Raw genomic sequence first — 27,935 nt, forward strand, 5'->3', positions numbered from 1 at the left:
AAGTTTTGCCATCTCCAACCAGCCGTTTCCATTTCCGTACATGCATAGCACCCCAAGCAGTCTCAAATCAGCACCTTTACCACCTGCAGCTCAATGCACCATTGGGGCCTCCTAGCTTACAGCTGCGGCAACAGCAAGTGAACTTGTCTCCCTGGCACCTGAACATCTCAGGCTACACATACTCAGTGACAGGGGTGCCATTGTAGAGTTTGTGCCACACTGACCACATATCCTAATCTTCATTAAAGGAAATATCCTGTATTTTCTAAATCAGAGTGGCTTTGTTACAGTGTCCATGAGTCCACAGTAAGAACCTCGAAAATCACTGAGGGCTATAATTTGGTGATCTTCACAATTCTGTATTCTTCAGGACCCAGGAACTATGCTAAGCATAAGAGAGCACTATTTTCAGTGAAATTACACTTGTGATCATAACTGCATATGGGTTTTCTGCTTTGCTGGATTGGTACCTTTAGTTCCGTTTAAACAGGTATATGTTACAAAGGTATTCACCTGTGAAGAAATGTTTATTTTCTCATTCATGGCTTTTCCGTTGCTCAGTGTAACATCATAATATTAAGCCCCAGTCTGTAGCCCACTGGAGTCATCCTTTTCATGGAATTTGAACCTGATACAATTTAACTATAAATGCCTCAATTTGGTAGCACGCACCAGGATAAGAAAATGTTCGGATCTGATCCTTTACTTTCCTCTTCTAATACCACAGCCAAACTCTTTTCTTCTTCATATAGCAGTGAAAGTATAAGAAGAAAGTGCCCATGGGTACAAAAGGGGCAGGAGAGAGGGAAAAAGTGCAAAATCCTAGCTGTGGTCAAAGTGACTACAGTCAGTTCCTTTCAGCAAAAATACAGCTTCCTCCAGAGTCTTCTGATAACCTCGTACTTATTCTGCAATGATTCAAACCTGGTTTGTAATTATATTTAAGCACTTCATCATTTCAATCTAAAACCTGATAACTCCATGCAATTCTACGTACCTGAATGTGGTATTTGTCCCCACTATGGTAAGATTATATAGAATCATAGAATAGTTAGGTTTGGAAAGGACCTTAAGATCATCTAGTTCCAAACCCTCTGTCATGGGCAGGGATACCTTGCACTAAACCATCTCACCCAAGGCCTCGTCCAACCTGGCCTTGAATGCTGCCAGGGATGGAGCATTCACAACCTTCCTGGGCAACCCATTCCAGTGCCTCACTACCCTAACAGGAAAGAATTTCCTCCTTATATCCAATCTAAATTTCCCCCTGTTTATGTTTTAACCCATTACCCCTTGTCATATCACTACAGTCCCTAATGAAGAGGCCCTCCCCAGCATCCTTATAGGCCCCCTTCAGATACTGGAAGGCTGCTATGAGGTCTCCATGCAGCCTTCTCTTCTCCAGGCTGAACAGCCACAAGTTTCTCAGCCTATCTTCATATGGGAAGTGCTCCATCCTCGTGGCCCTCCTCTGGACTTGTTCCAACAGTTCCATGTCCTTTTTATGTTGAGGAACCAGAACTACACACAATACTCCAAGTGAGGTCTCACGAGGGCAGAGTAGAGGGGCAGGATCACCTCCTTCAGCCTGCTGGTCACGCTCCTTTTGATGCAGCCCAAGATACGGTTGGCTTTCTGGGCTGCAAGTGCACACTGCTGGCTCGTGTTCATTTTCTCATCGACCAGCACCCCCAGGTCCTTCTCCTCAGGGCTGCTCTGAATCTCTTCTCTGCCCAGCCTGTAGCTGTGTCTGGGATTGCTCCCACCCAGGTGTAGGACCCTGCACTTGGCATGGTTAAACTTCATAAGGCTGGCATCAGCCCACCTCACAAGTGTGTCAAGGTCCCTCTGGATGGCATTCCTTCCCTCCAGCACATCAACCGAACCACACAGCTTGGTGTCATCGGCAAACTTGCTGAGGATGCACTCAATCCCACTGTCCCTGTCAGCGACGAAGATGTTAAACAAGACCAGTCCTGACACCAATCCCTGAGGGACACCACTCGTTACTGGTCTATAGTAATAGTAACAATGGACATGGCTGATTTATTGACAAATTCAACCTTAGCTATCTTCTCTTGCTTTCCTTGACAACTAGACAATTGAATCCGAACAGGATGAAAATCTAAAAATAGCACCACGTGAAGAAAGACTGTGAGCAAAGCCACCAGATAATACAGGCTCAATGCTCCTGTGAAATCTGACACGTGGAAAAGCCAGATGTAATTTTAACAATACAGCTTCCTTTTTGACAAAGGAATCTCCAGAGTCTGATTTAATGTCTCTACAGTAAAGCCTAACAATTCCACGTTTTGTGTAGGAGTACGAACAGACGTCTTTAAAATCACAGAAAAGAAATCCTTAGAAGAATGCTAATGCACTGCACAGTGAACATAAAAAGAAAAGACCTTTTATGACTCTGTAGCAATTAAGACACCATCCAAGACCAGTACAGAAGGCACCTAATACTTAAAATTATTTCAATGGCACAATTGGACTCAACAATGCTGACAGAGACCAGTAACATTCTGGCTTTGCAGAAACCTAAATCGGTGCAGCTTAGGAGATATTTTGCCTTACTTATTAGACAATATTGGAGGGAGAATCTGTCTGGCTCTTAAGCAGGAGTATAGAAAGCAGCAGGCAAAAGAAGCTTTCCTAACTTTCATATCCTGGATAAAAAGAGGCAAAAGTCCTGGGGTAGTAAGGTTCAAGTCTCTTCTACCTTTCAACATCAATGCCCAACCTTGGGAATCCCTTAAGGAACTCAAGCTCTCTGTAAAATAGGTACCTCTCTGAGCCATCTCTTCCATCACACATTAATTTGATGGTAATTAATATTCACCATCTTGAGACTCTTAGTGAGTTATCTATATAAAAAAAATCTACATGTTACGTAAATATATGAATATAATATGAATATATAATGGTCCCTTCACCATTATTCATCCTCCAGGAAAAGAGCAGAAGAAACTTTGTAACTGTGAAGGTCTGGGGCACGCAACTTTTTAAGCCTGTTTTACAGGTGCATTTTTTGCCTTTATCCTAACATTACTGAGGGCTCAGACATAGAGAATATGTCTTGCACTTGGTGTCATGTGGTGAAAAGAAAACCAGCATCAACTATCAACACTTCTAGATCTCTTCTTTTCTTCCCCAGACTTAGATTTTCCTGGTGCGTAAGCCGAAGCTCTGACTAGAAACAGTTCCTTTGATTCAAGTAACATCCTAATTCCCTTCTAGTCTGCTGTGGGTTTGGGGAGATTTATAATTTTTTTTATCTCATCCATAATATTATTAGGAAGATCATATTCCTTTGGTAAAGAGACTGGTTTGAAAGAGGAAGATCAAAGATCTTAATTTTATTCTCTGGCCTCATTCTTCTATTGCTTAAGTAAAATTCCCTTAAAAAATTACAGGCACATATCCAAATGATCTACCACAGGCCATGTTTTTTTTATTCACTGGAATAACCATTGTTCCAGAAATAGATATAGACCCACTGGCATAACTTTGACACCAACATTGGTTGGAAATGGGGTAACAAAAATAAGGTGAATCAATAAACAGATATTGTTTTCCACCAGTGCTGTGTGACAGCAGAAGTGAAAGCTTTGAAGTTTAACTTTCTTTTCAAGAAAATATCTGTGACATTGTCTCTGTATGTTGCTATACCTTGTTAATTTTACTCTTCCCTGTCTACAGACAAGTTCATAAATGCTAAAGGCGTGAATACAAATGTCTTGGTTTTAGGAGACTCACTTAAACTCCCAGTTCATGGGTCCCCGAGAAGCAATTGGGCCTTAGGAACGGACTGATATTGAAGGCAGCAAAGCATAGAGCAAATTCCATTTGTTGGAAGAAATGTTTATGCTTTTTTATATTGTCCTTTTTTGGGGGGGAGCAGGCATAGTCAGAAGAGTCAGAAAGGACTTTTAAAGGTGTCTAGTCTGTCTTCCCACCCCAAGACTGTGAAGTTGGGTGTAAAACCGTCTAAACTTTATGAGACATTACACAGCTATTATGGGCAATTTCTGTAACTAAAATAATCCCCCTAACATTTTCTATAAATCTTTTGGCTTTACCTAGAGCATATTCTTTCCTATGCAATCCACACTGATCATAGAAAATGGTTTCTTTCCTTTCTCTTTACAGCCATTTTTTCCTTGCTTTAAAACAACTATCTTAACTTATTTGAGTCTTCGTTTTACTAGGAGGATTTTTCTAGTTATTTTAGCATTCTGGTTGCCTACCTTACGGGTAGTGTTGAAAACAGGGCATGTGGGCACAAATCTAGTGACAACAATAGGGGCAATAAAAAGTGAAACGTTATTTAACAGAACAACAGGTGATTACTCTTATCACCTACACAGATGTAGATGTAGGTATAATTAGAACAGAAAATGCATGTTTTGTAGCAAACAGTTCTACAAGTGTAGGATGTAGGAATTTTGAAGTTCTGCTCCCCCTCTCATCTTTCTCCCACTTCCCTTTGCCAACTTTCATAAACAAAACATTTCCAGTATGTAGAGGCATATATAGAGGTATAAAGATGCAAGCACAGAAATGCATAGGATCAGCTATGTTAGAATTCATACGTCATCCTGGGTCATGATGACTCAAGCTTTGATCCCACTCAGTATATGGCCATACTTAACGAGTCGGGGCAGCTTACCAGCATAATGCAGTTACTCCTGACTGTCTCTAATATCACTTTATATTACCTATTGACAAACAGGAGCTTTTTAAAGGACATCTGATGTGGCTAAATACTTTCATGCAATGCATGGAACTACAGTTACCAATGTCTGTAATACAGACACCCACACAAGTATACTGTCAACGTGCTGTCATTATTGCAATGTATTAGTTTAAAAGACGCAAGTTCAGTTAGTCAATTAGATTGCATTTTCCTCTGGCTCCTCAGTCTTTGCTCATGTATAATATTTAAAGTTATACTATAGCTGGCGGTGTCACACTGGAGTCAAGCTAGCTGGAAGTGAAGTGTACAGAGGGTTAGTTGGAAAAACAGTGTGGTTTCACCTCACTATTTCAACCTTTTGTAATTCTATATCATCATATGATGCTGAACAACTGTAAAGAAAACATGGTTAATCAAGCCATTCTCACGTAAGTGCTGCTGTGTCTCTGCATCATAAAGGAAACAGAAATATTCCATGCATCTATTTTAGCTGGACAGGTTGTCCAGGAAGGTCTTTCTTGTTCCTATGAGAAGTTTGTACAGCTCTTAGCACTATGGATCTTTATCTTTGCTGTCAGCTACAAGGACTATTTTAATACAAATGCATGCTTTAAACACATTAATTACATGCAAATTGTCTGATTGAGAAAAAGCATACTGAACAATGAAAGTGCAGCCTGAACTGTCATTTTAAGGCAGAAACCCATCTGTTTTCAATAGTCTTTGTTCAGGTTTCACTGGACGGTTTGCCAAGTGATGTAGAGAAGACATATGGGTTCTTTTGGGACTGGTTTTTGAGAGGGTCTATGGTATTTCATGCTAGCTGAGAGTACTGGGTGCGACAGTGACAGAAATCAGCTTGATTCTCTGGAACAGCCAGTTAATAGCAGGCCCTCTAGCGGTATAAAGCAGCAAGGCTTGACTTCACTGGAGATCTGCTAATTTATCCCTGTTGGGAATTTGGCTCTGAGACTTCAGAGAGTGAAAATGAAACTAAGGAAGCAAAATAAAGATCCCAAAATATTAGGAAATAAAACAGTTTGAGAATTCTGTTTTTCCAAGCACGCAAAAGAGAAGAATGTAGGGTACAGTTTCAATTTAATTTGATTGATACATGTTCAAGCATGTAGTATGTACACAGAAGACCAAATGGCCTGCCATGAGAAAAACACCCAAGATTTCTTTCTTCTTATTTCTGTTGGGGTTACCCCCCCAGTCTCTTTCAGCCAAAATTTTCGTGATATAGGGCTTTATTAAGGATTTTTAAGAGATTAGTGCTAAAAGATCTTCAACCATATGAACAGAAAAAGAAAAACAAAAGAAGACCTAGTGTATGCTGAAGTTCAGCATAACAGAAGTTCAGGATAACTTAGAAACAGTCCAATTATTAAAGGGATATTTTGCCTCATCTTTCAGTAAATATAGTGGACATGGGAATAATTGTAGGATATTCAGTTAAGAATGAGCAAGGTTTAACAGAAACTACCATAATCATGGCAGTCAGGTGAAGTTCCCATTTTCAAGAAGGGGAAAATCAGTTACCCAGGGAATTACAGACCAGAGTCTCACCTCTGTGCCTGGCAAAATCTTGGAGCAGATTCTCCTGGCAGGCATGCTAAGGCACATGAAAATCAGCAAGGTGCTTGGTGACAGCCAGCATGGCTTCACTAAGGGGAAATCCTGCCTGACCAATTTGGTGCCTTCTATGGTGGGGTTACAGAACTGATGGACAGCGGTAGAGCAGTTGATGTCATCTACCTGGACTTGTGCAAAGCGTTCAACACTGTCCCACACGATATCCTTGTCTCTAAATTGAAGAGACATCAGTTTGATAGGTGGGCCTATAATTATGCTGGGAGGGACTCTTCATTAGGGACTGTAGTGACAGGACAAGGGGTAACGGGTTTAAACTTAAAGAGGGGAAGTTTAGATTGGATATAAGGAAGAAGCTCTTTACAGTAAGGGTGGTGAGGCACTGGAATGGGTTGCCCAGGGAAGCTGTGAGTGCTCGGTCCCTGGCAGTGTCCAAGGCCAGGCTGAACAGAGCTTTGGGTGAGATGGTTTAGTGTGAGGTGTCCCTGCCCATGGCAGGGGGCTGCAACTAGACGATTTTACGGTCCTTTCCAATCCTAACTATTCTGTGATTCTATGAGTCTATAATTAAGGATGGTTCAGATTGAGTCTATTCACCCTGGTGGCATCGGGAATCCTGTGATAATCCCCAAAATCCTGATCAATTGTCACATGAAGTATCAAGCGGTCAAGCAAAGCTTTTCACTGTGTGCATTGGTTCAAAAATTATATACTAACTGGTAAAGAGAAAATATAACATGAAATGAATTGAAGCTCAGCAATCAAGGATACACAGAAGTGGCATAATACACAACAGTTTTTAGCAAAAATAACTTTCTGCTAAGTGAACCGATTTCATACTTAAGGAACGTGTCTTGATTTATCTAGATTTGCATGAAACAGTTCCTAAACTGATCAGCTAAGAATTACTGTCTAAAGCTGATATAATGGAGAGTAATTCAAGATTATTAACCAGAATGAAAATTGTATTTTAAAAAAGTAGCATGTTAAAAAGGAATTCTGCCAGTTTAAAAAGAGGTTCTGGAACTTTGGAAGAAATTTTTTTGACACATCTTGTTACAAATTCTTGTTAGTGATTCTGAGTCAATAAACAGTTTTGCCTAAATGATAAATACATTTGGAGGTATTGAGAACAATTAGGAAGCTCATACAAGAACTGTTTTATTTATAAGCAGAATAATAGAAACAGGATGAAATTTAATGCAGAATCATCCATATAAAGATTTCATGTTGTGCAGCTCATCATGTGGAGGCAGCAGAGAAACAGAGATCTAGGTGTATTGCTCACTGTAAAACAGCTATGAGCCTCCAATGTGACAGAACCATCGGAAATCTGAGACAAGCCTAAGATGCACTGCAGATATATTTTCTTTAGAATCACTGAAGCGTTCCTATTATTATGCAAGGTACTGCCAAGGAGTACATGATACACAAGCTCTGTTTACCAACTTTCAAATCAGATTTGAGTAAATTTGGGATAGATCTAGAGAAGGGAGATGAAATAGTTGAGGGAAAGGAGTATAATCTTCTAAGGGCTGTTAAAGAATCATGTCTTGTTTTTCCTCTTAAATCATGCATCTCTTCATACATGCATATGGGAATTTAAAAAACAGGGTGCAAGTAATAAGCTTTAAACATAAAGTTGGTATAAGATCAAACAGACATAAATTGATCATACAAAATCTAATATGGTTAAAATTACCCTCTGATTTCAATCAGTTTAGTAGTGTTTGGGAACACACAGGGGAAAAACATTCCAACTCTTTCAAGACTGAATCCAGCATCCTTACGGACATCTCATAACAGACTAGTGGTGGTCTGGGGATGCACATTCAGGTGTGGTGTGAAAATTCTGGATGCTCAACTTAGTCATCTGCTCTAAGAAATAAAAAGACTATTTATTTATTTCTGTACTGAGTCCATTTATGACATATCTTTCTTGTATGCAGTTAGTCACAAACATCTGATCTTCTATTTATCACCTAATTTCATTGTGAAGGATTTCTTTGTCGACCTTAAAAAGCATCAGATGTTGGCCCCAGACATGGAGGCAATGTTGGGTTGTGGGAAGGTGCAATGTTACTTTCGGTGGTGTTGAGAGATTTGTTATTCCGTACGCCTTGTTACTTATGTCTAAACTGGATGACAGATGGCTTTCCTCAGGTCAAACATGCAGAAACCACACAGCTTAATGAAACTCCAATTCTTTATGTGATTTTCCTCTTTTCAGGGGCAATTGCCCAGTGATCCCAAGAAATTCCTTATTATTGTAGGGATGTAGGATATTAGTTTTAACTGATTCTGCCTCCTTCCTTAAGTGTCAACCTTTTATGTATTAGCTGTCTTCAAATGGTCTGAGAATAGTGTAGATGTTTCATGGACCGTTAATGTGGAAGTATGATTGGAGGAGATGCTTTCTGAATAAAATATCTATTACAAATACAACTGTGGAGAACTGGACTCAATTTTGTTTGTATCTCTATGATAATTTAAGGGAAGAGATTTACAGAGTCTTCCTTCAAAAACATCAATTAGATACATTCAATACATGAAGACAAATCAAATGCAGCTGAATGGTTCCTCTAGTTCTATTGAAGTATATATTGATTAAATTTTAGTCTTTCTTCAGGCATCACTTGAGTGGTACTTTAAAGCCTAAATAAAAAATGTCTAAAATTTGATTGAGTCTAATTAAAGATTGATTCTATCAAACTACACAGTCTGTATATTTTATTAAATCTGATATTTTACTCTTGAATCCTATAGTAAAAAAAGGAAAATGGACACGGTGGTTCCTATCAGAACACTTTCGTAGAACTGCAATCACAAAAGAAATGTTGAAGAGAAATAGTTGTGACTGAACATATGTGGTAGTTAACAAATACCCCAGAAGTCCAGAGCACTTTAGTTGTGAATGAACTCAGATTTGCAGCTTTCCTCATCACAGAAATAAAAGCAGCTCCCACAACACTAAACAACAGTAACTTTCTTCTACACTTTTTTTCTCGTACATTTGGTAGCAACTAGCCAACATACCAGTGCAAATCCACTGAACATATTGGCAAGACAGATGAGCACTGAGCCAGGCTCTGAGTCCTGTCCCTCCCTCTAAAATGAAATGTCTATTACCAAGAAAACAAAAATAATAAGAAAAAAAACCCAACCAAATCTTCCAGGATATTCCTTCTTTTTCACACATACATTTGGAAGATGCAGAAGGATGAAAATTAAGCTCATTATCTAAGTGAGAAGGAAACTTCATTAGACATCTAAAAGATCTACAATCTCATGGTTGCTTGTTCTTCAGAAAGTAATGATACAATAAAGGTTATAAAACATAAACACAGTATTTTACCGGTGTTGTCACCATGTGAATTGAATAGAATGATATACAGACCATCAACATGACTATTTTATTTAAATGGTATTGATTCAATAATCAACATTATAGACACCAATAACATAAAAAAATATTAAAGAACTAGATTACCATATGAACTCTTTTGTGTTACTATTTTGCCATTGTCTTGAAGTTGTTTGATTCATTAATCAAACACAGAAAGATAAAAAAATTAGGGGTTCACAGTATTTTTCATTTGCTCTGCTTACTTAAAAACAACTCAAGGCTGTCATGTTGTCTGAAAAAGTGTAACCATATTCTAAAGGGAAAAAAGCCACAGTAAAATGTCTTGGGGGTTCCATTAACAGCATCCCTGCTTTCATTCAAGCCAATGAATGACTTTGTTCTCAAAGAATATCAACCTGTGTCCTAGGTTCAGCTTAAACCATGACAACCTGCAATCTAAAATAGCTGAGAGAAGGAAGGGGGTAGAAAAAAAAAAATAAAAGGACAACTGATCTGCTTTTTGAATACCTGCTCCAAAACAGACTTTTAAATGCTCAGGGCTTCCAGAAAAAGAGTCTTGACAGTTGTTCTGTGTTTTATACTTTTTTTCTTCAAATGCTCAGAAACAAGTCAAGTTTCTACCAGTACTCTTAGACATTTCCTGAAAGTGCTTCTAAGCAAAGTTGCCACACCAAGTACTTATGTAAAAAGGAAAATCTTCAGACTAGTCTTAGTATTTTAAGTAGGAGACTGTATATGGAAATATGGGGTATTGAATTACTGAGACTAAAGGTTTTTTAAAAGAAAAAAAATACTATTTTTAGGCTGATTAAATAAATTCTTAAGTCACAATGCACTGATATTGTTTTAAAACCAGGTATTTAAATAACATCTGATATTTCTGTAATTAAAGGTAATTACTGATACTGATCTTAATAAAAGGAATTTATTAAAAAAAAATCTTGCCGCTTCAATTACATTCCTCCATTCAGGCATCAAGAAGCACTTGAAATGAATCAACCCACTAGCAAACAGCAACTTATGAATGAATGACAAACTGTAAAGGACATTCTTATGCCAACCTTTACTTCAGTCTTTCCTCTTCAAATAGGTCGGACAGCACTTTCAGGACAAGGTTGTCTTAAAAGTGGCCAATTCAGAGCTGTTTAGAATAAATTTTAAAATCAATTCAGTAGGATATTATGAAGGCATGAAGATAGGAACCCTCATAGAGAACAGTGGAAGAATGATGTAACTCTGAACTTCTACATCAGTGGTAGTGGCCTGACTAAGAAATAGCAATTTTGTCTTGGTGAAAATATCACCTTACTGGAACAGAGCTGCTTCAGAAACTCACACTTTTAAAATAATTTTTAATTGTTAAGGTTTTTGAGGAAAACAGAAATGGAGAAAAAGTAAACAAGGAAGAAGAGGAAGAAGAAGAAGAAAAAGGAAAGAGGAAAAAGAAATGGATGAAAAAAGGATATTCCTAAAGAACATAATTATCTGAAAAAGAACAAACTGCTCTGGATGAAAGCTAAATGTCTACAGCTAAATGTCTTTGGTTTCACCGTCTCAAGTTCCTATATGCTCATTAGACTCTCTAGACTAAAAGCTAGGACATTCCCCAAGGAACACAGACTCTATTCATTCTGTGTGCTCCTATATATTTACTAGGAGTGGATCCCCATCAAAAGAAGTAATCGAGCACTGCAGCCCAGAAAGGGCTCTGACCAGGGTCAGAGCAGCCTCTTCAAGGAGGACTGAGCTGAACCCATTGCTCCCACATCAGAGAGGAGCGCTCTTTTTGCTGCACAAGCTGTGAGGGATAGACAGAGGAGAACATTTTTAAAGGTGCAAAGGAGAATTGGCCATGTTACACAAAATAAGCAGCTTTTACTGTGAGGAGGTAAAAAAAGAAGCCTTTATATTACAGGAGAAAAAAAAAAGGGGGGGGGGGTGCGGGAGGGAATAGTTCATAGGGAAGTAATTGCAGATTGCTTTAGTTTTCTAGTTTGTTTTGGTGTGAGGCATTTGCTGAGTCTTTTTTCCCCACTAATTTCCTGTCGGGATTGGCAGCCAATGACTCACCTGCATTCACAGATGAGTACAGCCAGATAGCCAGCCTACAGCTCCTCTTCTCCATCCTGTGCTTTAATCACACAAAACAACCCCCAACCCAACTCCATAAGTACAGCAAATCTCAAAGCACTGAGCAAAAGGAAGGACAAGTAGCTTTCCCTTATGTCTGTGGATATTGTCATAATAGAAGGAATGAAATCAGATATTCTAATTACTCTATCTTCATGAGTGACTCTCATAGCTTAAAACGAAGCAATACTCCCTGGAGAAAACTATGTCCAGTCTCCCCAGAATGACATGAACATGATGATTAAGGCAGTTTTTGAGAATTCACCTCTGGAAAGCCAAATTGGCAAGTCCATGAGACTGCTAGTAGCTTTCCATTACCAAGGGAGAAAGCCCCTGTGGTTCATTTTCTGGTCAGCAATGTTTAATCTATTTCCTTCATACTGTGGAATGCACATGAATACCTACAAATCAGAGGAAGCAGCTATGTGTCCCTAGGTTAGATTTTTAATCTCAAAATCTGGAATCTATCATGGACAGCCTTGTGCTTCCAACAGACATGCAGGGACCATGTAGACTTGTATAACATCTGTTACCAGGAAGTTGAGGAGGGTTTTTCCTGCACCTGGCCTCTAGTGTATCAAGTTATGGTGAATGCCTAAAATCCTTAGTGTATATCATCAGAAATCATCCTGAAAAAACCCCCATCCAATAGGCAAATCAAAAGTTAATGAGAAGAAGGGAAAATGAGTGACCCAATGAAGAACCAACAATTTGTCATTTGGGATGATTTATTAGGCAGTTTGACAATTTTCCTGCTGTTTAACTGATTAAATTTCATTTCCCTATTTTTAATCTTATTTTATTTTTATGCTCAAACATGACTGTTAGCCATTAATCTGTAAGGTTAAAGTGTTTGTGGTTAATTGGAATACCTTCAGTATAAATAAGAGATTCTGTGATGCTGGGATTTATCTGGCTCTAGAGATTGCAAGACTGCTCTGAGTGCTCATTCCTTAGTTACAATAAAGCAGGGCCAGCAGGACTTAAGGGATTCTGTGCCAGTGATGCGATAAAATGAAATGGAAGCAGATGTTAACAATCTGCACAAAATAACAATGAAAAAGAAAACAAAGGGTTAACAAGACTATGTTTTTGATATAAGTAATGGCAGAGAGATTAATGAGTGTCTATGCTGTACATAAGTAGGGATTTACAGCATCTCTTCAGTAAAAAGAATTCAGGCAGGTTAGTGAAATGATTGGGTGTGTAAGGATTCAGTGTTACAGGAGCTCCGAGCTGCTGCCAGCGGATTAGCGGGAGCCTGTCTGCAGCAGGGCAGAGGAGCCCAAAGAGTTACGAGCAGCAAGCTACAGCGTGGAGGAGTACTGAAAGGGTTAACGAAAAGCCTCTCTGTATTGAGATGCTAATTGTCAAGAGAGTGCATTACTTAAGGAAACTAATTTGATTACTCAAACTCCCAATAAGGAGGCAAGATTGTGCCCCTTCCATCTGCCAGGCTCCGCGAGAAATAATGAATTGAACTCGGGATTCACGTGTGATGAAGTCACTGTCGTTTTCCACCCAGCAGAGCATTGCTGCCATGCCCACCGTGCAGAGGGTAGCACAGCATTTCAACTTTTCCTCGGAAACCCGGGAGGCACAGTAACCTGTTACTTGCTGCTGCTTGCTTGCTTTTTTCCCTCCCCATTTTCTGCCTCAGCGCTACAACTGAGTCATTCTGTTGCCCATGGCTCGTGGGTATACAGTGTTCCTGCAGCGTGCTGCATTATTCCCCACTTCATCTGTCAATGTTATTTTCAGCTAATGCAGATGTGGGGTTCACTTATCTTCGTTTTATAGACACTTGTCGAAAACCCTTTGGAAAGCCTTAACTATGCATAAATCTGCAGAGTGAATGTTTTCTTTCATTCACTTGCTCTTATTATTTGATTTCTTGTAGGCCTCTGCGGCAGAGATGGAGAAAATAAGGTAAGTGAGACAGTTTATTTACATCTCATTAGAGAGAAGAAATGTTCTGTTGCACAATGGATGATACAGGCACTTGGAAAATATTTTGCTTAATACGATGTGTAAAATGCTGGATTGCATGATGATGCAAGGGAAGCTGTGTTTTAGAGAGAGACAAAAGAAAAGGAATGTGGTTATTCTAGTAAATCTTTTTTGCAGGGGTGTCTATTCGGAAAGGATGTTTTAAACACAAACACTTTTTACTGCCAGATGCAGAGGATATGTGATTATATAAATGTTGTAGTCACTTGTCCATTTACTGCAAGAGCCTGCCATTCCATTTAATAAGGAAAGTGGATCAATAATTCATGAAAAAGCTGAAGAAAATATAGGCTTGACTTCAAAGCATCAAATTACTGTGGTTTGTTTAAATATAATACTGTAACATTGGTGTTCAATTTTTGGTTTGTATTGTATACTGGCCAGATAAATTTTGTCTCCTCTGTGTTTAAAATGTTGTCATACTGTACTACTCTCTCAGTGCATCTCTCTGCTTTAAGCAAATAGAGATGGCTTTTATAAACATAAGTTTTCCATCTCATGTCTGAGTGCAAGTCTGCTTTGGGGGATACTGCTTTTGTGTATGTTATTATGACAGAAAAGAAGAAAGCATTCTAGTTCTTTTTAAAAAATAAATTAAAAAATCCTGTGTATTAATAAGATCTCCAGGTATTATCAAGGGGATAAGTAAAAGCTGAACTTCTTAATACCCTTTAAATACTTTATGGATCCTATTTTAATAACCCAAAACACTGGGCATGTTTTTATTTGGTTTTATTGGACAAGCCCAAATTCCTTCTCTGAACGTGGTGACTCAGTTTTATTAGTGACAACTGTTGTCCAAGCACAACTTTTAGATTCCTTGAGTTTGAAATGGCTATCTGAGTTATTAGAAGTGCAGAAAAGTTCTGCAATTCTGTAGATAACTGGGGAAGAAGTGACAAATGTGAAAGAATGGAGGTGGGACGAGTGTTTAATAAATTCTGAGGTGGAAATAGAATCCTGTTTTTCATTTGAAAAGGAAGAGGTTAAGTCTTTTACAATGGACTTGAAGACACACGTCAAAGTTTCTAATAGAATTTACTTATAAAGTGCTTCAGTTGTAAATTTTTTGTACTGTCTCATGATGATGAAAGGATTATAACTCATGAGCTGAAAAAAACAAAAGCCAAACCCCTGTACAGTGTACTATGGTTTTGCATTTATATAAGCAATATAATGTTAAAGCTGTGAGTTTTTCCTGAGTAATGACTGAGAAAGCACCTGGTATGTGGTCCTGTGTGTATTAAAAACTCCAAAATAGACCACCTATGGTATTTGCCTACTCACATCATGAATTACTCTCTTAGAAGATGCAAGCAGATATATATTTACATGTTTGCTTGATAAAGATGTGAGCATAAACAGAACGCAATACAATACTTGTAGTATTTTCCTGAGCACGCCTTGGCCTGTGCTTTTAGTAGACAAGCTCTTTCCACATTTGCAATAACAGGCTGTAAATCCCAGAAGAATAAGCTCAGGAATATTCTGAAAAAGAAATAATTTGCTATGACAAGAGCAAACAACCCTAAAGCTTTATTGTTTTAGCACCCTAGTTTTGCAGGTGTGAGGCATGCATCAACCCTCACCTCAGTACTCTTTGAGCACTATTGAGATCATAGAATCATAAAATCACAGAATGACTTTGGTTGGAAGGGACCTTAAAAGATCATCTAGTTCCAACCCCTCCTGCCATGGACAGGGAGACCTTCCACTAGACCAGGTTGCTCAAAGGCACAATCAACCTGGCAGTAAACACTTCCAGGAATGGAGCAACCACAACTTCTCTGGGCAACCTGTGTCAGTGTCTCACCACCCTCATAATGAAGATTTATTTTTCTTAATACCTAACCTAAATGTAATCTATCTAAAGCCCACACTGTCCCACTGAAGGAAGTAGGAGTTTAATTATTAACTCCAACAAGCAAAGGGTCAGGTTGTGTCAGGAGTTTGTCAATGAAGTTTTCTGTTTACAATTCTTATGTGTAAAAGTTGCTTCTGACAGACATTTGTCCCCGTGACCTGACAGTGCAATGGCTCCCTGCACTCCTAAGCACAGAAACGAGCTGGTTTGGGGGAGGTTCAGCAGGACTGATGACAAAACCTGAGATGCTCCCTCCCAGACTTTTCCAGGCTCCCTGTCTATAGTCATCATTATGGATGCAAACTGACAGAAACAGTAATCAAATACAGAATTCATATTTTAAATACCTGGTGAATCCACAAGACCTGAGAGAATCAGACTTTTCCTGAACCTATACAAGCCTGGCACCCAGGTCAAAAAAAAAAAAAAAATTACCTTGTCTTTTAAGTAGATTGGCTTCAAAGAGGCCATGAAGAGAATTAGCCTGAACCTCAGAGAAGGAAGAAAGAAACCAAAAGGAGAACAGGCCAGGAAGAAAGGTTTTTTGGTGGTTTGGTGGGGTTGTTTTGGTTTTTTTTTTGTTACAGGTAGAAACTAGTGTAACATCTCAGGAAAAGCCATTCCTACATAATACTTAGATTTGTTCTGCCCTATCCCCTGGGACTAGTTCCTTTCCCACTCTTTTCACAACCAGCTGAGAATGTGCTATCCCATAACAGTTGGGATGGTATTGACCCAAGGACTAGAGGGTGAAGCCTCATCAGCTGTGGAACTGGGCTGCACAGAGGGTATGAGACTCCTGCAAAGAAAGGGAGGAGAAGGGGGTCTGGAATTAGCAAAATGGAAACAAACTAAAGCCTTGTTAAAGAAACAGGAGAAGAGGAGCAAGGTGGATAACCACAGGACAACCTAGACACCCAGGCTGAAAACCCTCAGGATTAGAAAAATCCAGGTTTGCATTACACAATGCACTTCAAGATAAGAAAGTATTTTCAATACAAAGAAGAGGTGCAGAGATTCACAATTTTCAGAAGAAGTGCTCCACACTAACAGTCCTTGGGGGCTCCTAGGATGAAACACTTTAAGGCAGCTCTGGAAGCATTTGGGTGAGTTTTGCACTTTCTTCAGCCTAGTGCATCTGAGGCACCCCCAAGGACTGAAATGGTCATACCCATTCAGAGGGGCAAATGTAGGACCCTGCAAAATTGATCCAGTGATCATTGATCCACATGACCTGTGCTTTATTAAGCCGCAAATTCACTGACCCAGGGCAGCACAAGAAATAGTACAGCCCTTACTCTTACATTCCTTCATTCAGAATCTAGCTGGAAAGATGCAATTCTTCTCACATAACAAAGTAATAATTCTCCTTGCAGACCAAGGAGCTGTTGTGATCTGCAATGTCACATCCTGTCCTTTTTAGCAGGAGTTTGTCATGACAGTGTTACAGGTGGAAAGAATAGTAAGAAGCAGAGATAGGAGGTTATTGGTATTTAGCTTGGCACAGAGACAACTTCCTCTAAAAGTGGAAACATGCTATTTTGTGCTAAAACTCCAACTAGACGAATCAGTTACTGCAATGAAGTCTTCACACTGTGAACAGTTCTTAGTAGTACATAGTGTTTATAACATCTCAAGGTACCAATATATTAGGCAGGAAGTAAGGCTAACTACTAATCACAAACCTCTTGAGGACCTGCACTTATGTAGGTTGGCTGTGTATGGTTATACAGCCACTTTAAACATTAATTACTTCTGACTATAAGCTTTTAAACACAGTTTTTTAGATCTGGTTCTTTTTTGTGTCTATAAACAAGGGTTGAAAATGTTACTTAATTAAATTTCAAATATACCTGTACTATATTTTATTTTGAACTCTTTGGTGTATGTGTTCAGGAGAAGCACATGCTTTCCAAGGCCTTGCAGATCTGTACTCTGGAAGCTGCTCCTTTAAGTCAGATCAAATCCATACCATGTCTAGATGTGCAAATGACAGACCAGTTCCACCACATCTCCTGTACAAGATCCTGGTAGATTTTTGTTTGCTTCCATTTAATCCTACTTGAAATACGGGTTATAACATTTAATCTTTCAAGTAAAAATTACTTAAGGTTTGGCATAAGGCACCTCCATATATATATTTATATATAAATACATATAAAATTTATATTTTTTTTACACAAGTATTGACCAAATTCTCAGTGTTTCTTACAATGAAGAGGAGCTCACTCCATGTGAAATGTCATTTAAGGTAACAGATATTGTTCAATAGAAGTTTTTTCTGTCTTTAAATATGTTCCTAAAAATTTCAGTGGCAATTCAGAAATGCTATAAATCAGTATTTTAGTTCTAAGCTTTCAAGACGCACAATAGGCTGAACTGTATATCTAAAAGCACAGAAAACAGGACATTTCATCACCAGCATCAGCTGCCAGGCTCACATAATTAGTGTTTGTAAGGAAGCTGACTTTCTACTTTGCAATGTAACCATGATATTCCGCAACTGAGGATTACTTTATTTTGGTAGTGTCAATAGTGGCACTTTACCAACCACCCAGGGATCTCTGATAAAAATAATCCGTGTCTCAAGGAACCTGTGAGGCAACATCTTCATTTGATTGTAGTACTTGTTTCAGAACAGACTAAAACAAAGTGATTTGCTTGCATACACAGCTAGTAGCAAGTCAGGAACTCAATCTAAGTCTTAAATTTTTGACTTGGACTTTTCTCAAGTACATTTGAGTTCATCTGCAAGAATGAACTAAGTAATGCACTAAGGAAGGAGTATCAGTGTCTTCAAAAGGAAGATCGGAGGCATATGCAGTCCTAGGAAAAAGCTTCTGCAGCAGTTTATTGAAACTGAATACCTTCCAAAATGCCCAGTAGATCATGCTGCCTTTCTTGCATTTGGGCTCTTCATATGCTAATGAGCACACTGCAATCTCCTGCTATCCCCACCTTGGTTTTGTTCCTTCACTCAGACTCTATCTACATTAGTTTTACCATTGTTAGGCGAAGAGAAGGAGATAATTATTTTTTTTTCCCCAGAAAGTCAACCAACAAACATGGCTTACTTCACCCTAGGTCTTGTCTTCACATCCAGAGCTGGTATGCTGGGATCCACTGCCTTTTACAGTGGCACAATATCACAGGATAGCAGCTGGGCTGTGCAAGCAGCAGCTCCAGCATCTTCTCGGCAGTATCTGCAGGCTTTAGCTGATACTGGGGTTTGAAACCCTAGCTGAGGACACAGGTAAAGAAAAAGCACAGGGCAAGCTCAGAAGAAATAGAGCATAGGGAAATGCTGGTGTGAAAGGTCCATAAACTTGAGGTCATTAAAAGTTATGACAGAGAAGTCACCTAGCTGGGTGAATGCTGGGTCCATGTTGAAAGAGGGAGGGAGAAAAAAGAAAATGAAAATAGAGCTGCCTAACATATTCAGACAAGCAAAGCAGGTTTTCATTTTATTCTGCTTTGCAAGATGTTTTCATCTCCCAGACAGTCCCAGCAGCAGGACAGCCCTGCAGTGCTGTTTTCGGGGCATTTGGTTTGTTCATGCTGCCATCCAAGGGGTGACTGCAGCACAACTAAACCACACATATCTCTCCCACTGAGACTATGCTCAGCTTTAAGTTTGGTGGTTGTCAGGGATGGGAGCAATGAACACGTAAGGATATATTCACAGCCCCAGGGGAACTATAGCCCTGGAACTGGGATTGGCTGGGCTTCAGAGCTATGCTGATCTACTGATACTAGCACTTCTGAGAATGATATTAATGCTGTCAGGGGCACAATATGCTAGTATAGCCCCTCCTAAAATCCATCACACTTCATGTCCACTATTACTGCTACCTGTGCTAGTCAGTCAAATCAGCATGACTTCAGCTGAGGCAGGAGTGTTACTGTTATGTTGTCCTGTAACCCTGTGCACTGGACTGCTGTCTGCTGCTTGAAAGAAGGATCTATAAAGTAGTAACGCTGCTATGGAAGGAATCATCTCCAGACAGCCACTATAACCATTATTGTGTTATAATATCTTTTAGGTCTAGGTAAATATTCACTGGATACTGTGTCCAGCAGACAAGAAACATGACAGAAACAGGACGAAACAGATTGAATGAAGCCAGGTATAGGTGTGTAAAGTGTCCTTCAGGAAAAAGTGGGAGCTGAGCAAACATCTGAAGAGACCAAGGAAGTGGGTAGGAGGAGATGAGCCATGCCATCGACTGTGAGCTGCAGTGAGTCACAGGGAAGAGGCTGGACCTGGGTGACACCAAGCTTACAAATAATGCTCTGCCTACCCCTTTCTTGCAAGGCAAAGTGCATCACTGACTAATACTATATGCTGCTCAAGAAAAAAATGGAGGGTGCATATTTGACAAATATTGAAAAATGAAGAAAAGAAAAAAAAAAGTGCATTTCTTACAGTGTTTGTAGTTATTTTAAAACTTTATAGCTTCCAGAACAGTTTCTTTTGTTATTGGGTCTCCTCCTAAGTTGCAATGATCCTTGATGGTGAGGAAATTCAAAGGTGAGAAAATTGGATGCTCTCTGCCTCCCCCATCATTGCTAATAAAAACTAGGCTTCAGTTAATGTAAGTGCTTTGACCAAAGCTACTGGGGGATATGGGCTGAACAGTGAAAGCAGCAGCTTACAAAGCAAACAGTGGCAATGAGTGCAGCAGGAACAAAACAGTCCTCTAATTTGAAGATTATAAGAGGTTCCAAGCTGCAAACCCCAAATGATTCAAGGGCAGTATAGTTTTTGAACCACACTTGAGTGTGCTCTGTTGTGAAATCAAATACAATTTGAATGCTTGCTGCTGCTACACTGCACACACTGATGAAAGGAAGGAGATAACTTGTCTGCAAAACTTTATTACAGACTTCTGCAATTGCCAGCTCTGCTGCTGCTGGCATGGCTTAGGCAATTTAATTTAACAATCAATTCTTGATTTACACGCAAGTGTCTTTGAAATGCTTTCAGATAAAAACTCTGTATCACTACATTTGATTCAATGTTCTTTAAAAATCAAAAGCATCTGAAATATATCCAAACTATTAAGCTTTGCACATTAAAAAAAAATTGAAGGGATGAATTGTCTTAATGTTTTAGTGATAACCAAGAGCCAACTTAGCATGAAGACAATATGCCAAAAAATGGGCAGTAGAAAGTGAGCTATGATTGCGCTTTTAGGAATTCAGTAATACAAAGGTTGTCTAATTTACAGAGCTCTTGAGTGGGATAGCAGGATCCTAACTGCCTGTAGCTCCTTGCTGGATTTCCCTCATGTGTGTGACCATCCTTCCACTCATGTGAACTGTACAACTCTTGTTATTCAACTCTTCCAGGAGTAAATAGATCCACCTCATTGAACAGTACAGAGTCACTGCTCATTGCCTGGTTGTAGTAATGCTCATACTGGGCTAAAAAAGGCCTCCATTAACATGCAGTTATATTGCCTCATGACTACCTTCATATACACATTTGTAAAGCTCTGAAAAGCATTGACAAATAGAGCTTTCAGCCTGAATTTGCCCAGCTTTTGGCAAAACCATAACTAAGAAGTTGTGTGCAAGAACATACACACCCCTCATGCAGCAGATCTGCATCTAGGAGGGCAAAGAGTATTTGGGAGTAATATTGTTGGCAAAGCAGTAGTTGAATTACTTGCATGACATACTAGCACATCATTATTACACAAAAGCTATTTAAGCTACTTGGAGCAAAATACTTATTTTGACCACCTCACCTTGATTTTGCCCATTATTAAAGAAGGAAAAGAAAGAGGTGGAGGGTTTTCTAGAAGAAAAGGGGAGCTTCAAACTTTTTCAGGAAGCTACTGGGCTCTTTAAGGAGTCCCTGCTGTGCTACAAAACCCCTCATGTTTGCAAGAAATTCTCATGACCCAAAGCCTTCAAATTGCTGCCCTCTGTTCAACAAAACCAAGTTTCCCATCCATGCCAAAGACCTTTAACTTTGAAGTTTCTATACAAACCAAGTCAAACGAGCTCATTTTATGCTTCTGTTATCCGCAACTACTGTTCAGACAAGAGGATCAGTATAAGGAGTTGCTCTATTTTTAGGGCCTTCCAGGAGCTATACTGGAATTCCCAGCAATGAACGGCAACTTAATCTCTTCCCTTACCGCTCCCCAAGATATTCTTCCAGTAGGCAATTTGAAGAGATAAGCAACCATCAGTCCTCTTTTCTGTGTGTTTCTCTTTAAAAATTATTAAATCTTTGTGCTGTTATTTAACTCAGGGATCCTGGCTCAACCAAGGTACTGCACAAATTAAGATAGTTTTCAATGCTTTGTCTGTACAGAGTAGTATACAGATAGAAAAAGAAGTTGTCTATATATCTGTATAATTGGTCTTACTGCCAAGAAGTCCTACAGATGTAGGTGCTTGAAATGACATTTAAATAGCAGTAAATTCATGGCAAATGACTTTGCACATGCATATTTAACTAAGTTTGGAACTGCTGGGTCACTTGCCCTTTGAGATATTATTTCCTCATTGTATGAATTCCATCTCAGACCTGTAACAAGAAAGCAGTATTTCCAGGGAGTTAAACCAGAAACAGTCCAGACGGACATGTACAAAATCTATTCCAAAACTTCATGCACATTTATGAATTGCTTAAAAATAAATATTTTGCAGCTCTAACCAATATACTTAACTCAATGGGGAACTGATAAAGTACATTCACAGACAGAATCACATCTTGAGGAGAAAGGTGCTGCTTTCTGTAGCAAAATAAAGATTTTTAGACTGCATACAAGCAATCTATAGCACAGAAACAGTTCTATTTCAATTCAAAATAAATTTTATGCTTAGTTTTGTCTCTCAGCTTGTGAATAGCACTGATGTTTTTTCTTGTATTTGCATTCTGATTTAGATTGACGAGACACCAACAGTTAAAGACTGAAAGATCAAGTGAGTCAGATACTCCAAAGACTCTATAAAAATGAGAAACCCAACAAACTGGCCCACAGCAATGCAAGTAGAGTGGTGAAAGAGCAGCAATAATATTTAAGTAAATTTCTTGAAAAGCAATAGCATAGTTCAACACACCTGAAACTTTGATTGTCCTAGTCAAAAAACAGAGCAAGCAGCTTTCATACAAGTCCAAATGGGCCTTCAGTCCTATGCTTTTTTGGTGCTGAATTCATAGACAAGCTCTAGCTAAAAGGTGTGCATGGCTGGCCTGGCTTATTTTTGTCTGAATCTGCACAGCAGCTGGCCCTAGTCCTCCCACTCTGCCATCTTTTGGAACCTCACAAACACAGTGCCAGGCAGAGCTACACTGGGAAGTGCCTGCTTTCTTAACCCACATCAGCAGTGCAATCCTGCCAAATCTGAGCATCAACAGTTCCACTTCTTTCTGACCTCTCACAAGGCTTTAGGAAAAGCAAAATCTTCCCGGCTTATCGCTGTCTTCACTGTACCAATACCACCATGTGCAATGGGCATGAGAGGCAGGTTTCTGAGAAGATTTTCAACCCGTGCTTTGAAATGTAGTCTAGGATAGCCCCCTTAAAGCCAGTCTTTGCTCTAGAGCCCCAGATATTTGGCAAGCTTGCAGGGGTGGGCTGATAGAAAGCCCCATATGTCATTTATTTTGCTTCCATGTTCTCACTTGTGGAAATCAAAGAAGCACCTTTGCCCTGCAGCTAGAACTGACATGGTATGTGCTGGAGACCCCTTGCTAAAATGACATCCCTAATTGTGGAGTCTTCTGAAGCCTGTCTTCACGTTTCTTCAGTCCTTCACAAGATGCCATCAGTTTGTGCCTCAGCTTTACGTCAGATGTTATTTATTAAACTCGCTACAGCGAACCAAAAGCAGTCAGGCTCTAGGAGATACAAAGCCCTCTCCAGTTCCATGTAAAGGAAGGGCCAAATTTGAGAGTCCTGGCTTTTCCATGAGGAAGGTTAATTAGCCCTTTGTATAACTCAAGCAGTAGCTTTGGCAACAGAGCATATGGGCAGGAGAGGGAAGAAATGAGTCAGAGAAGTCTGACATGGTTTCTTTGGGCCGAATTTAGCTGACCTATACTGTTTGGTAACAAAGCAAATTCCCTGCCCCCTTTCCCTCCTTCTCAGTCTACAAGAGAAATCACATCCTAAAAGTCATGATTTCTTTTTTCTGACAAGTTAAGAGTATAATAAATTATGGCACTAAACAAGTAGTCTGCTAAGAAATGTCAGTTTAGAAGAGTAAAGCTGTGCTATCGACTGCATATGGTGCAAAATTTCTAGACAACGGGTAACTTACAGCAACAGGAACACTTTTTTTTCTCCACCTTGACAAATCTGCTGATGCAGATTTTTACAGTAACTGTAGACTTCAACTTGCTTTCCTGTAACTGTGCTATGCTTTCTAATTTGACAAAGCCTCAGCAGATTCAGTTACTAGAACTGACGGATTTCACATGCTGTGAGCTTCTGGAGGGTTTTCTATACAAACCAGGACTGAATATCATCTAAATGTAACAAAAAAAAACTCAGAGAGATGTCCCATTAATTAAAGCACAAAGCGCACTTGGAGCCAATTGACAGAAACAGTGCTAATCTAACCAGTTTTGCTTAATATGCTTAGCTTTGAAGAACGTTTGTTCTCATCTAAAAGCTTTTTTGTTCTTTTTTGTTCTTTTTTTTTTAATGTAGCAATAACCTTCCCACAGTCCACTGTGGAAAACAACTTCTATGATAACCTAGGAACATGTAGCAAACAAGTGACAAGATACACATTACTTGGATTCAAGAATCATGGAAAGCTTCAGTAACAGTTTAGATAGTAAAATTCTAATGAATGCTTTGCTACTAATACAATGTGGACTGGAGTTCTCCACTGTGGCTATGAAGTTGCGTTTGCATTCTCACCTCCAGACTCTGAATTGCTCTCCAAATCCTATTGCACAATAAAAACAAAGTTTACCAGGATTTTCATCTTGAGGTTCCTATGGCACTGAACTACTAATTATCATGGCACACAGAGCAGAAGTTCTGATTAAATTGCCAACCTAGATTTATAGACCGTCCCATCTCCTTATTCATCATATCTATGTACACAACATTGGGAAAGCATCTTAAGATATAAATAGGCATAGATATGGTTGCATACTGAATTCTAAGTAACTGAATGAATCCATTACTGTATCCTTGGAGGACTCAAATTTTTCCCAGCACTACAACTCCTTTGTGAGTGTTATCTACCTCATTATGCATAGATTAGTTACATTACATATCAGTTTGCACAGACCACACAAGCTGAAAACAGTTGACTACAGTTTTGTAGAGAGATTAATAGAATCAGAAAGAGACTTAAGAAAGCAACATATTCTTTTATCTAAAGGGCAATGTTATTTATACTTTTTTACATTCATGTGAAGAACAAAGCACTCGTGTGATACTCCTGTCTCTCATATCTAGAGTGTTGCCTGCTACAATTCTGCAGTAACTGGAAACATAGCTGGTGTATACGTGCAGCATAGATTAATGACACAAACCTACTAAACTACTTAAGGTTCCAAAACCCACTTAGAACTTGTTTCCTTATACTTTTGCTATGAGACATTGAACTGAAGACTAGTTAACTACAGCTTTCACAGTGGCAGAAGGCATTGGTATTAATGGCAGAATTGATATTAATTAATGGCAGATTGTTATTAATGGCAGAATCTGTAAAAATCAATGAAAACTGTTATCCCTTTACTAATGGTGACACTTTTGCAGAAAGCTGTTAGTTACATTTTCTATTCTTACCCTGTTTCCTTCAGCATTAGAAATTAGGACATTGGTTTGCAGAGTCATGCCCTGATTGCCAAAATTAAGGGCAATTATGCAATGGAAAGGCAAAGTATAACAGGTCACAGATTACACATCTGCTTAAAATGCAGGTGATGAAGGTGCTGCCATTACTTGGTTGAAAACATTGACTGAGGTTAAAGTTTTTGAAACATCCAATGGTCTTACTATAGACAGGTTGCAGCCACAGCCATTCAGATTCTTTCTGAAGCACTGTCAAAGCTCAAAGAATTTTTACTTCCCCCATCCCCCCCCCTTTTTTTTTGAGCACTAAGTCACAAACTTCTGTCTCCTCAGGGGAACCCTTTCTAGAGTAGAGCAATAAAGAGCTTCAACTAGAAGCTGGCAATTTTTCATGGCAATGTGCCAGACTATTTTTTGTGTCTAATTTAGAGTTTAAATATGTTGGTAGACAACATTGAGAAGCTGGGAGCCACTACCTCTCACAGATGCTTCTATCAAGATGCTGTAGATCCCAAATCCCAGCTCTGTGCTCACTCTGTCAGACTTTGAGAAATCCCCTGATGTCTGCAGACTACTGGGAGCCCCTTAGAAGGAAAGTCTTACGAATGTGTAGAATACCGCCTTTCCTTTTTTTTATTATTTTTATCCTGACTCACTCATTCTGCATCATTTGACATTTTAACATATTGCCATATTAGCCACCAAAAGTCTTATCTGTGAGCATGACTTCAAACCTGTATTTACAAGAGTAGAGATGCAGCGGCATATGGACCACCAGCTGGTGAGAAGTAGGAATCGTACTTTGTGAAGTTTGAGTCACTAAGTGAATTGGGGGAGGGGGTGGGGGGGGGGGGGGAATAAAAAAAAAGAAGAAAAGACCATCTTCTATGCAGTCAAAAAGTTAGAGAGAAAATCTTGGTTCCTTACAGCTGGAGTTGTACTAAAGGACAACTACAACAAGGCCAGTTCCCAGAATGCACAAAATCTGGAAGCATTAAATAAACTAGAAACAATGTTGTTTATTATAAAAGGTACAAGCTGTTTTCTGCTAAGGCCATAAGAAATAGTACCACAGAGGGAGTATGTAAGACAGAAAAAAAAAAGAAAAAGAGTAACAACAGTCTGTTCCTCTTAAACAGAAACAATAAATACCACTTTGAGAGAGAGGGTGACACTGGGGGAAGTGTCTTTTTATTGAGGTCATAATACACTCAAATGTAAAATTCTCCAGCGTTTTTCCCCACCTCTCCCTAGCCTTACGCCTTTTTCTCAGGCATTTGACAGCCCTTAACATTTTGGAGGGATTCTCCTCGTTAATCATCAAGAGCTTCACCAATTCCCAAATGATGACTTAGGTCTGCAGAATGTCAGCTTCAGATGCTTTCCACCGAAGCAGGTGTGGGAATATTAATCACTCATTTAAGCTACCATCTTAAAGCTTAAATCTCCCAAGAAGTGGTTGTATCCTCAGACTATTGATTTTCACCATTGTTACTCCAGGAATGTTTGAAAACTCCCTGCCTAAGGTCATACAGCTCTAACAAAGATTAATTTTCATCAAACTTCAGAGACTGATGTTCACTCAATGGCAGTCCATTTCATCAACTTTTCATTTTACCTATTTCCCTGGAGGCCCACGTGAATAGAAACCCAGACCTCCAAGGACAGTTCTGTGGTCTCAGTCCACAGTGCTGCATACCACTGCTCTCCCCTCATTTGCACTCTCTTGCTAGTCCCACTTGTTCAGAAGCAATTCCTGTGTCTTTCTCAGAGAGATGCAAGAGGGAGCTTCCTGCAGCTCCATCAACGCAACTGCTAAGCAGAAGCGGTCTTTCAATAACTGGGATCATTCTGGAGAAAGTAGTAAACAAAAAAAAAAAAAAAAGAAAAACCTTTGGCAAGAGGAGAGATTCATAGATAAACTTTTCTGTTTTTTTAATGGGTGAGAGAGATATAGACGGAAAGGTTTGTTCTTTCAAAAATGGAATATTGTCTGGGTCCTATTAAGTAACAATATAACTAATTACCAAGATAATTATCTTCATGCTGGAACACCAAACGGCTGAAATACAGAAGCTGCTGAGAGCACTTACTATAGTAAATTACTCAAATGCTTCTCATGGTTTGTTCTGTTGAATTAGGGTACTAAAAGAAGTGTATTACATTATTTCTATATTGACTCTTCCACATGTGATTATTTATTATTAGATTCATAAGTACAAATGAGACAGGAAGGTCAAATTTCTAATGATTCTGAAGCCTCATCAGCTGTACAGCATTATCTACACTGTAAAGGTAGATATATTGTTTACCTGCATAATGAGAGTGATGTGAGTAATCATTAAAGTACTTGAATATCAGATACATAAAAAGAACCCCACTAGATCAGCATTAAAAATGTAAATGTTGTATTGAAGCTGTAATGTAAGCAAAATATAAAGCATGCCTTTTTTACTACCCTTCCTTGAACAAAGAGTGGAAGCATAGCAG

General features: G+C 39.1%; 1 protein-coding gene across 10 annotated transcripts in view; it reads left to right on the plus strand.

The window, feature by feature from the left end:
* BEGAIN (brain enriched guanylate kinase associated) overlaps positions 1 to 27,935 on the plus strand; it is a 176,886-nt gene that overhangs the window by 35,133 nt on the left and 113,818 nt on the right. For 3 of the 10 annotated variants that reach the window (XM_061376411.1, XM_061376414.1, XM_061376412.1), the window contains one exon: positions 13,693 to 13,721. In XM_061376411.1, coding sequence (XP_061232395.1) covers positions 13,693 to 13,721 — 29 coding nt within the window. The other 7 variants (XM_061376415.1, XM_061376417.1, XM_061376413.1 and 4 more) reach the window with 5 other exon arrangements.

Source organism: Neopsephotus bourkii, unplaced genomic scaffold (assembly GCF_033783945.1).
Source record: "Neopsephotus bourkii isolate Nb327-2 ecotype Australia unplaced genomic scaffold, CSIRO-AGI_Nbou_v1 NB_1707, whole genome shotgun sequence".
In the NCBI taxonomy this organism is placed as follows: domain Eukaryota; kingdom Metazoa; phylum Chordata; class Aves; order Psittaciformes; family Psittacidae; genus Neopsephotus; species Neopsephotus bourkii.